The sequence below is a fragment of the Pteropus medius genome, unplaced genomic scaffold (genome assembly GCF_902729225.1).
Source record: "Pteropus medius unplaced genomic scaffold, Ma_sr-lr_union100, whole genome shotgun sequence".
NCBI classification, from domain to species: Eukaryota; Metazoa; Chordata; class Mammalia; order Chiroptera; family Pteropodidae; genus Pteropus; species Pteropus medius.
Window position 1 is genome coordinate 14,277,867 of NW_024349797.1, and position 11,824 is coordinate 14,289,690.

Here is an 11,824-nt window from a genome sequence, read left to right on the forward strand (position 1 = left end):
ATTATTGAATATTCTTTAAATTGACTTTGTACTACTCTTCTTTCCTCTACTTTCCTATTTCCAACTCTCCAATTAATATATATATATATATATATACTTCATTCCTATTCAGGTTTCCCTCCATGAGCACAGAATGGTAATGATGATGGTGATGATGATGACTGGTAGATTTGTGAAGAGAATGTCTTTCTAATCTGCAAAGATTCACTCACTTGCTCCTGCAGCCTCTCTTTAAACTGAACAGCAGTTTCACCCTTTCTGCAGCATTCTAGAAGGAACATAAGAAAGAGCTCTACAGATGCTTGAGGTTACCTCAGAAGTCCTGTGGCATCTGCAATGTGGCTGAACATTTTCCGTTCTCTTAAAACACCTTTCTGCAGTCTTTCTCAAAGCCAGAAACAAACATAACCAAGCAAAGCCCTTTCAAGCAGAGCTTGTCACTCACTCACTTTGCCACATTCTCAGAAAGTAACTTGCAACTGTTGCCCAGGCCCTGTAAACAAAAGATCAAATTCTGTGTTCTGCTTTGGCAAGAAAAGACACTGCAACGCTTTGTTAAATTTTCTTTTATCTTTCTTTCTTTCTTTACGAGTTTTGGGCTTCAAATTAATAGCTAGAATTGTCCTTTTTCTAGTTTACAGAAAATTGGAAACAGTAAATTTAAGGACTAAAATGCTACTTAAAAATGAATATAATCGAAATTGTAGGTTAAAATAGGGTCTAGCTCCACAGTTGAGTCAGTTAGTTGTGTGTTCCAGCTGTCATCTGAGGGATTCTAAGAATCTTTTCCTTCTTTGTTTCTATGGATTTATGAATAAAAATCTGATCCCTCTCAAGATCAAGAAAATTAAGAGAAAAAAAAATCAAAGCATAGGTTGTAAGGTCTATAGAAGATGCTTCGATATATTAATGTCAGTAAGACTGGAGCCAGGATGAATAGTATTTTCCATAGAAAAAAAGAGAACAAATCGGCAGGGGAAGAGATATCATTCAGGCATATAAAAAAATTCAGTGGAAACGTAAAAACATTAAAATGAGTGGCTAAGTATATGAGCACGACAGATTTAATGATTGAGCATATATAATTTGTCTCACATAATGCTTCAAATTTTGAGAAACAAAACGTCTGAACAATTTCTTGCACGAGGAAATTGCTTTGCCCCTCCCATCGCCCTTCCAGACCTCTCTCCTTGGAAGCTGAGGGTGTGCGATCAATTCTTCTGCCCCCAGCTCCCTGCGGCCGCCCCCAGCCCCTAGACGTCCCGCGGCTCCCGGAACCGGCCCGGCTGCCCCAGAGGAGCAGTAGGAGGTGTGATGGAGGGGTCTCGCAGGTGGGGTGGGGCTGGGGCTTCTGGAGCCGAGGGCAGCCCCAGGTCGGGACCGTGCAGGCGCTCTGTCCCCGCCCCGGCCCCAGGTGGGGCCTGCTTCGAAGCCCCTCTCCTCTCTCCGAACGCTTTGCGTTCGGGCTGAGGCCTGGGCCGGCGGTGGCGGGCGCGCAGAGGGCGGCGGGAGGCCGGGCGCGCCGGGGGTGGGGCCAAGCGGGCAAGGCCCGGCCCTCGCGGCACCGCTCTGAGCGAAGGGGCCGCAGTCGCGGCGGAGGGATACGGAGCACGGTATATATTTCGCAGAGCGCAGACTCGCACTTCGGCATTGGTGTTGGGAACATCGCGGGCGCGGCGCCGTTATTCGCATTCGGACGGCGGCGGTGGCAGCGGCAGCGGCAGCGGCACATCGCTCAGCGCACACCGCGCCTTAGCAGCAGCAGCAGCAGCCACAGCCGCAGCGGAGGCACCTCCGCCGTTACAGCTCCTGCGCTGGTGCAGCCACCTTCGATCCCTCTGCTCTTCCACCCTCCGTTCGCACCATGGTAGGTCGGGAGTGGCAGACGCCAGCGTAGCAGCTGCCTGCACATGACTTCTATACAAATTTGTAGTTCAGTCCGGGTTTTTTCTTTTTTTGCTATATTTCTGGTGGGCTTTTTTTTTTTTCTTTTTCGAGTGTTACGCAGCAGTTGCGTTTAAGAAGGATGCATTCCAGATTTGCATCTCGGTTTCCTCCGTCAGGGATCTTCATTTAAATTTCGGTCCCTTTGGAACAGGACCTGGCTGTCCGCGGGCAGGGGCTCTGGCTGCTGTGCACCCGGGCTTCCGCATCCACCCCCTCCCCCAGCCCCGCACCACTGCATCCAGCGCGCCGCACCCGGGCTGCCCGCAGCGCTGCGCCTCGGCCGGGGCCCCGGGTGGTGGGGGAGCCGGGCGGGGCCGGCACTAGCTCTCTCCACCCCACCCCCCGCCTTTCCCCCGGCTTGAAGTCGGTGGGTCGCGCGGGCTGGGGAGAATGAATGGGCTGGTGGCGCACATTGCTCCGGCCAAGGCGTTGGGGGCGCCGTCAGCGTCGTTCCCCCATCTCCCAGCGGACCCCGCTGGCCACCCTCAGCCGCTCTCCCCTCCTCCCTCCTGGGGGGCGCGGCGCGGGCGTGGGCTGGGAAGGAAGGAGCCGGGGAAGGGTGGGGTGGGGGCAGGAAGGCGAGGGATGGGGGGCGGAGAGGGCGGAAGCGGCGGGCCGGCCGCCCTGTGCCCGGGCGGAGCCCTGCGGTGTGGCCAGGGCTCGTGTCTACCTGTTTCGCACCCTTGCAGCCCCCCACCCAGTGCGGCAGTATAGGCGTGCGTGAGCCTTGGTACACTCGGAGGCGCCTTCCCGCGGGAGGCGCTAGGCTGGCGCTAATTGGGGCGGGGGGGGGGCGGGGGAGGAGGGAGCTGGCGCGCGGCTCGGTTTCCATTAGAGACGCAAAGTTTCTGCTCCGGGAGGAGGCGGTGGCGCGGCGGGCTCGCCGCCTGGGGGAGCTGAAGCGGGTGGGAGGCACGGGACGGACTTGGCCCCCGCCCGCCGCGCGGCCCAGGAGTGGATGTGGGAGTGGGAAGTCGCCTTGGCTTGGGAGGGGCGGCGCCTTCGTCCCCGCGCTGGGGCTGCCTCGCCCCCGGGACCCTGCCTGCCCTTGAGGCTCGCACCCTAGCCTAGCCCCTCGCTCAGCATTTCCCCACTCAGCGCCACTTCCCAGTCCGCAGGGAGATGCCCTCCACGTTTCCGCTTTCTCTGCAGCTTCTAGATTTCCAGATACGCCTGTGCGCCTTGCTGGGTGTGTTTTCCACAGCCCCCTTCCTCCCTTGGCGGGCAGAGCTGACATCACCCACAGAGTTTTCTGGCTTGGTGAGGTAGGGAGATGGCCCCCGGCAGGCCCAGAACACCTTTGCCCCCAAGGCCAGTGCGATTGGGGGATATTTCCTTGTCGAGGAAGGCTGATGCTCTCGATAACCCCTCTCACACGACAATTTTGCGGCGAGGTGGGACTGTTCTTCCTGGTAAGGTGACAGCTTTTGCGAGGTGCGGCAGCGCTTCCTGTTGTACAAGACAGACGTTGCCCTGGCGTTACATAAATCATCACGTCTCCCTCATTTGATGTAAAGAAAACCGACTTGCAGTCACTGGGTTAGAAAGGAAGGAAGATCCAATTCTAATTGGAAAAAAGAAGTTTTCAGGATATTGGAACACCGTTGCTAATTGTGAATGTTTTCATTAAAAAGTTAGAATAAACTTGGTTAGTTTTCTGTTAGGACTGATTTTGTAACTGGCTTCATTAGGCGCCCTTCATTAGAATAAAAATTCACATGTTAGCTCTCTTTGAGATCACGAATTCTCCTGGCTGGAGGCACAGGTTCAGTGTTGCCGAGACCAAATAATGCAAGTGAAAATTACCTTCCTGGCCATTACCGCCTCTAGTAAAGTGTTTATTGTGAGCAGCTCTTAAGTTATCTTTAAGGTGGGTAGAGTAAATATCTTCCAGCAACGTTCCTCTTCTCCAGAAAAAGATATAATATCATGATTATTGTGTAGTTTTTTGTATACTTAATTTTTGCAGTTTTGCAACAGCTTAGTTGTAGGTGGTTCTCTTTTTTTCCCTGGCTTCTGAATCAATTTGACCAAGGCATCAGCCGTTGTAAATGGTAGGCTTTTAACAAATAACTGCCTAATTTAAGTGATTGAAAGCATTTATTACATTGAAATGAAGTTGGTGGGATAACCCATTGCGGTATATTTATTTTTTCCACTTAATTGTATCTCATAAAATGGATATAAAAGCCTATAATCCAACCCAATGCCATTATGTAATGCCAGTTTGGAGATTTGGAGCACCCGCAGCAATGCGCAAGGTGCGCTAAAAGCCTTCCTCTGGACGAGATCTTGGCTGCGGTGACAGCAGTGTTAGGTTGGGTCCCTTGATGGAAGCGGGGACTGTGGCGTCGGTGGTGCAGTAGGTGGCGCCCTTTTTTCTTTGAGCCTGCTGCTGCAGCCGATGTTGTGGGACCTTTGGCCACTAGAGGTGCCATTTTTCAAATTATGAACTGACCCTAACTAGTTAGACCTTACTGCCTGTGTGCCCAGAAGAGAAAGCCTGAATGAAGCGAGATGTTGTCACTTCCTTGTCATCCTTTGTCTTTAAAATAGCATAAAGGGTTCCCTTTATTCTAATTGTTTTCATTAAGTGACAATACTGTAGTTTTTAAATAGTTGATAATTTTTTTTAAATATTGATTTTCTAAAGGTCACAGAGTATAATTGGAAAAACATTGTTAATCTCAAAGTGGTGTAAGTTGAATTGTAACATTTTCTTTCTCCATGTAGGCTGATCAGCTGACCGAAGAACAGATTGCTGGTAAGTTGATGGGTTCAGAAGTCCCCAGTAGGCCAGAAAAGTAGGCAACACTCCATTTCGGTGACTGTCCCGTCTCCCTTAATCTGAACAGTTTTCTGAGAATTTAAATCAATGAAAACAAGCAGAAATATTTAGGTCAGGTGTTACTCTTTGCTGGTATTTCGGAGATAACGTGAAAGGAAGGAGAGCAAGAACATCCGTTCGTTATTCTCTGGAGTAGCAGTAGCCGACTCAGTTTGCGAGGTTTTGCATATAATGAGATTGTACTGAGTCTGCTTTTCAAATGTAGTTTAGAATTTGTATGCCACAGGTATTTTAGTAAACCACCATGAAAGCTTGTGTTTGCTATTCTATAATCAATGGAAATCGGTAAAATGAGTGTTAGGACCATTATAATTGGGGTGTGAGTTGTGTTAGTTTAGATTTTAGCTCTTAATAGTCCCTAGAGGACTTTTTTGAGGTGGTTTCTCCTTAGGAAACCAGGAATGCCTTTGGAAAAATCTGAATGCCATGTAGAGAAAACATACTGGTGACTTGGGAATGTACAGTTCTAGTAACTTCTTCAAATTGACATGAGACAAGGCATTCTTATGTGTACAAATTTAATGGGAAGAGACTTTAAGGGAACACGTGGACCAATCTTCACTTGTCACATTGGACTTAGGACTGATTTAAACGTGTTCAAGTTTAGCCTTTAAAAATGTGAGTCTATTGTGGTTTTATGGAGCTGGTTACTAGGAGCAATGTTTGCTTTATGGATATAAAGGTCAGTCCAGCAGGACTTTTGTGCTCTTTATTTCAATAGAGTCCAGGCAGTTTTTGAGAACTTAAACACCTTGGACAGCTTGCTTGGCCAGCCCTAGGAAAGTGTGTATTGTGGCTGGGTTGGGTAAAGACATTTATTCTAAAAGGTAAACTTTTGTTTTCAGAATTCAAGGAAGCTTTCTCTCTATTTGACAAAGATGGTGATGGCACCATCACAACAAAGGAACTTGGAACTGTCATGAGGTCACTGGGTCAGAACCCAACAGAAGCCGAATTGCAGGATATGATCAATGAGGTGGATGCTGACGGTAAGGGCTTTAGAACTATGAATGAGTGCCAGTGTTGTGTAATTCACGTTCAGACATGTTGGGAGATTGTCTTTCATGTCCCCAGAACAAAGCAAATGTACAGAGATCTTTTCTGTGGTTGCCTTAATGGCCATTGACAATTAAAACAGAAGATTATGGACCTGCCTTTCACCCTGCTCAATGTCTAGAACATTTCCTGGATCGGATCACTGTATTGTTCTTTTCTACCTGCTGTGACCTACAGCTCAATCTTTTATCAACTGGCCCATGAATCTGCACTGAGTTCTGTGGGGATGTAAAAAATAAATAGCCATAGACCTTTGAAAAAAGCTTCCTGTCTCTAAGAGGAGCAGAAAAACACCAAGCGAAGTGGGCGAAGAGCACTCTTCTTAAGTATTTGCATAGAATTGGATACAATGTGAGCCAAAAATGTGTTTATTGAAGAGAATTTTGAAGGTCACGTGAGGCTTGAAGGTGGGGTACATGCTGACTGGGGAATAGAGCGACAGAACCTAATAGAAGGAGATGTATAAGGCATGGAGCAAGAAGGAACAAACAGTGACCCCTGTAGTAGTTCGTCACCGATTGGTCATTCATTCCTCTGGACTCTTTGTTTACTCTCTTCCATCAATAAACAGTTTTTGGCCACTCCCTCCCCCCAAAAGAAATGTATTTTTGGAAACCATATATATGTACTATATAACATTGTAGAACTTAATAAGCTTTTAAAAGGCGAGCAAAGAATAAACAACTTGGATCTGGATTACTTTCTAGATGGTTGCCTTGATAGTAGTCATTAAATATAGAATCAAAAGGTGATAAAGTGGAGTTACACTTGTCCGGTCATGTGCATTTAGAAGCAGGGGCTTCGGTTAAGTTCTTTAACAATGGTTTCAGTCTATTCAAACTGCTTCTGAGGTCTGTTTCCATCCTTAATATTGTTTTAGAAAAAGGTCCCTCATTCTCTCTAGTTTGATAAGGTGATCAGCCATCTGGAAATATAGAGCGGCTCTCTCCTGTTTTGTATAAACCCTGGGAAACTGGGCTTGGGGACCGGCAAAGTGTATCAGGCCTTCAGATTGTATGGAACGAGAGAGAGAGGTTGTCCCAGGCGACAAAATCTAGTATTTACAGTGAATAAATATGATGCCTAAGGACATCTCTATATCGCTGTGAGATAACACTCCAAATAATTTTGACTTGCATAAATATCAATAATACTTTAAAATTTTAGAGGCCAAAAGGACTTGAAAGGATCTCTGAGTTACTATTTTAATTTGAAAGTACTGGTGAAAATGAATAACTTAACCCAAGGCTTTTTTTCTTTTAATTTTTTTATTTAAGCTACATTATATATTGGATGCTTTGTCTTTGGGGTTTGATTGATATCTCAGTTTTAGAGAAGTTGTTTGGAACCCTGGCCATAGAACAGATTGTTCTGACATGGTTTCCTAGAAGTTAATGGTCTGAGCTGTGCAAACACTTCTGAGCTTTGCCCTTAATGGGAACTAAAGAAACTGAGTTGGGGAGAAAATGATTAGGTGACTTAATCGTCATAATGTGGCTGAGAAATGTCATGTCCCCTGTAGAAGACAGTTTCTAAAACTTTATGGTTTATGGCATAATAGAGTCAGTTTATTCCCTCATGATCCTTTTCATCCCTAAAAACATTTTGTGTTCTGGGTGGCCAAAATCTGGGCCTTGACCAGTATCACTAGCCAAGGCAGAGTTGGAGCCCAGTGATTGCCCCGACTTGGAGTGGGGGCGGGGGTATGGGGGAGACAATCTCGACTGCTTCTCCGGTGCTTCCCTTGGGAATGGAAAGATTCAGCCTGCCGTGCTGTGTGCTTTTTTCTCCTGAACTGTACAGACCCCTTCAGTGGTCAAGGGTCCATATATGCAGTTTCCTTTGCGTCATTAAATGCTATCCAGAGCATTGATTATTAGTTTGAGTTATGTGAAATTGCCCTGTGAAGTACTTCAGTAGTTTAGACCAGCAAATCGTTCAACCTAATAAAATTACCAGTTTGTCTAGCAAAGTGCTTATTCTGTGAAGTTCTAAAATTATTACTGTGGAGGAGCATTACTGGAGCATTTATTTTACATGAGCTTTTTATTTTTTAATTCGAGGCAATGGCACCATTGACTTCCCAGAATTTTTGACTATGATGGCTAGAAAAATGAAAGATACAGACAGTGAAGAAGAGATCCGCGAGGCATTCCGAGTCTTTGACAAGGTAATCCTGTATCTACGTTGCAGATGATACTTCTGTACGGCTTTTTTGCTATTTCTAAAAGCTTCAACAGTCTGTTCTCGTTCTTCCCTAACTGCCTGAGCCTCTAAAATCTCACTTTCAAATATCCTGACTTATTGCAGTAACCTTATCGAGTGAGGGTAAGCAGAATAAATAGAGAAAATTTGAACCAAGGTTCTTGATTGGTACTTTCGATTTCTGTTAGCTTTTGAAAGCCTGTGTGTTTTTTGAGTTTGTCGACTGCACGTATGTGGTGGGTGGAGGTGGGAACTGGAGATCAGAGGCTTGTCGACGAGAGCAGAGTCAGCAGTAACTCGAGGGCACTATCCTTGCCCACACTATCAGTCACTGTCAGTAATAATCGCTGAATGTTCACAGGATGGCAATGGGTACATCAGTGCGGCAGAGCTACGTCACGTCATGACAAACTTAGGAGAGAAGCTAACAGATGAAGAAGTAGATGAAATGATCAGAGAAGCAGATATTGATGGAGATGGACAAGTCAACTATGAAGGTAAAACACAACAATTCTTAGCTTAGTTTTTAATCTTCCTTTTACGGATATAAACAAGTTAACGGCTTCACAAGACATTCACTGATTTTTTTATGCATAGTAGAGATGTCGTGTTCATTAAGGCTGCTTTTGAAGGTAACTGAAAGTTATGATTATGTCTTTTCAGAATTCGTACAGATGATGACTGCAAAATGAAGACCTACTTTCAACTCCTTTCCCCCCCTCTAGAAGAATCAAATTGAATCTTTTACTTACCTCTTGCAAAAAAAAAAAAAAAATCATTTACTCATTCTGTTTCTATATAGCAAAACTGAATGTCAAAAGTACCTTCTGTCCACACACACAAAACAATCTGCATGTATTGGTTGGTGGTCCTGTCCCCTAAAGATCAAGCTACACCTCAGTTTTACAGTATATAAATACTTGTACTACCTTAACGATAAGGAAGCACTTAGTGGACTCCTCGCAGTTCCATTTGCTAATGATTATTAATACACTGTTTGGGCTGGCCAGTTTTTCATGCATGCAGCTTGACAATTGAGCACAGTCAGGCATTTGTATTAAAAACGAAAAATGAAAAAACAAATTCAAAACCACGTCAAATGGGTTCTAGTTCAGTTTGTTAGTATAAATTGTCATCGCTGGTTTACTGAAAGCAAACACATTTAAAATTGGTTTACCTCAGGATGTGTGTAGAAAAATGGGTGAAGGATAAACTGTCTAGACGTAGTCCCACTAGCAGGTTGGTCCTCTTGTACTTCCATGTGCCCTGACCCTTGGTGATGGTGACACACCCTGGTGGCATGCCCACGTGTGTTGGTTTAGCGTTGTCTGCATTGTACTAGAGCGAAATGGGTGTCAGGCTGTCACCGTTCACACAAATTTTTAAAAAGAAACTTTTACCAAGGGAGCATCTTTGGACTCTCTGTTTTTAAAACCTTCCGAACCATGACTTGGAGCCGGCAGAGGTAGGCTGTGGCTGTGGACTTCAGCACAACCATCAACATTGCTGTTCAAGAAATCAACGATTTACGTCCATTCCAAGTTGTAAATGCTAGTCTTTTTATTTTATTTTTTTTTCCAATAAAAAGACCATTAACTTAAAGCGGTGTTAAATGCTTTGTAAAGCTGAGATCTAAACGGGGACAAGGCAGTCGGAGGGGAGGCCAGTGTACCTTTAAATGCCCCCCAGCCCAGCCTTGGGGTTCCCTACCTTCCGGCATTCAAGCACCAACCTCTGAGCCTGAGACCTTGCCTAAACCAAGCAGATGCCGATCGCTTCATGTTTATGGACGTGTAGCTCTATTGTATTTTCACTGGGGGGTGGGGAGGGGAGACTGAATCTTGGTAACTTAATGATTATCCGGGCAGAGCTCTTAAGGAAAAAAATCCACTTTCTCTCAAGCATGTATTTAGGGGTTCTTCTCAGTTGTGCTGCTGATTACCTGTTTTATGTAACTACTTGAGACCATCTGTGCAGGAGACATAATTTAGTGTGTCTGTAATTCAGTCTTTGCTGTGTGTGGTAGAAGCAGTAGTCACTTTTCTAAGCCAGTCTTTATGCCTAAAAGACTACCAGTCATTATTTGATTCACAATTTTTAATTTATGATTACCTTAGCCTTCTTTTACTTTTTAAGTTGAATTGACTTTGCTCTTTTTCCCCTAAGAACTAATGGTAGCCCTTAGCTTGAAAGTCAAATTCTAACCAAGAGGGCATTTCATATCTAATTATAAAACTGTAACCAAAACTAAGAGACCCTGGTACTGGTTTTTGCAGTGGGGTTGGGCTGCTTTGAAAAAGCCCCCTTAAAAGGCTTATTGCATTTAGTGCAGAACTTCTTTTGAAATGAAGGCTAGATGTGCATTTTTCAGAGTGTTAACTGGTTGTATCTTATTAGCAAGATTTGGGTTTGAAGTGTGTGTGTGGGAGGTTTTAATTTGCCAGGGAACAGTGGCAGGCTGCTAGCGAGGCAGTGAGAAGCCCTTGGCAGCCAAATGGGTGCATTCAGGGCTGATTTATAGAGACCCTTGGCTTCTCCCTCTCCTACTCCCCGTCTTTCTGGCATTTTGCAGCTTGTTAGATTTCCTGCCAGAGGGGTGGGTCAGAGCAGTGGAGAGGAGCCCCCCACCCATCTTCCTCTGCTGCTGGTGCTTACACTCAGTGGTTGGTAGAAGAGAGGTCGACGTCATGAGCGAGGGTTGGCTTTCACAATTGGCTGAATCTGGAAGGAACACCTAAGAATACCTTAGGGGTTCTGGTGAGATTGGACTGAGGGCTCCTGGTTCAAATTAATTAGCGACCTGGATGTTTCTTGCAGGGAGGTCCGGTAGCCTGGCTGTCGACCCAGTCTCAGGCCTATGGTAGATGACCTCTTGGTTGTTTCACAGAGGGTTGAGGGTGATCTGACTTGTTTTTGAAAATTTTGCCTTCTTTCTTACCTTTTCAACCAAGTCTTGTTCTAGAAGCTGGGTGGACTCCATTTTAGTGGTCCCACAGTCTTTCTCAGAAGACTACCTTTAGAATCAGATTCTTCTATGGTCAGGATGCTGTATAGGAACCAGAAACCTTTTCCCCGGTGTCTGCGGAGATTTAACCAGGGATGCTGAGTTCTACTTTGGCGCAGAGGTGCAGCCCAGTCTGCTGTAGCCCTTTTCTTTGAGGGGACGGCGAGCCCAGGGGTTAGGTGTTTGCAGTCTGCGTGTGAATTTGTGAGTAAATAGCTGGGTGTTGTGGCAGTACTCTCAAGTTGGTTAGCATCTTCTTGTAAACTCTTGCCCCTAGTTCTAACTGCTCTATAAATATACATATATACTTATATATATATATACATACATATTTATATATATATATAAAGTGACTAGTTTAACTGGCATCCCGCTTGAGCCTGAGACTTGCCATAAAAAACTGCTGAGTACTTGGCAAACACTTTCATAATTTTGTTCTCCATCTGTTTGGGGTAGGTGTTGAGCAAGGCAAATGTATCTTGTTTCAGATGGGCTTTTAAGGCATGGTTGCCGAGGAGGGCTTTTTCTGATTTTTGACAAATGAATTTTTGCACACTTTAATTGGTGTCTTTCGGCAACTTAAACACATTGAAAATTAGCTACTGTACATATTTTTATATTCTCTTTATAAATGCATGTCTGACTGTACTTGTAACCATATTGTAATGAGTTGGCTGTCCAGTAGGCCTAGCACTGCTATGGCCTGTCAGAGTAGCAGCATATTATTCGCCCCTCAGCATACTGGGAACTTTTTCCTAAACGAA

At 45.3% G+C, this 11,824-nt stretch overlaps 1 protein-coding gene across 1 annotated transcript; it reads left to right on the plus strand.

The window, feature by feature from the left end:
- Positions 1–1,656: 1,656 nt before the first annotated feature.
- On the plus strand, positions 1,657–9,658 carry CALM1 (calmodulin 1). The gene is made up of 6 exons (XM_039884010.1): positions 1,657–1,867; positions 4,681–4,711; positions 5,641–5,784; positions 7,915–8,021; positions 8,418–8,553; positions 8,720–9,658. The coding sequence occupies exons 1-6, from the start codon at positions 1,865–1,867 to the stop codon at positions 8,746–8,748; spliced, it is 450 nt and encodes a 149-aa protein (XP_039739944.1). The 5' UTR covers positions 1,657–1,864; the 3' UTR covers positions 8,749–9,658.
- Positions 9,659–11,824: the final 2,166 nt, after the last annotated feature.

What these genes read in the sequence shown, in the direction of transcription:
- CALM1 (XM_039884010.1), top strand. An exon ending in GACCGAAGAACAGATTGCTG is followed by an intron (nt 4,712 to 5,640) that starts GTAAGTTGATGG and finishes TTTTGTTTTCAG; the next exon opens with AATTCAAGGAAGCTTTCTCT. An exon ending in CAATGAGGTGGATGCTGACG is followed by an intron (nt 5,785 to 7,914) that starts GTAAGGGCTTTA and finishes TTTTAATTCGAG; the next exon opens with GCAATGGCACCATTGACTTC.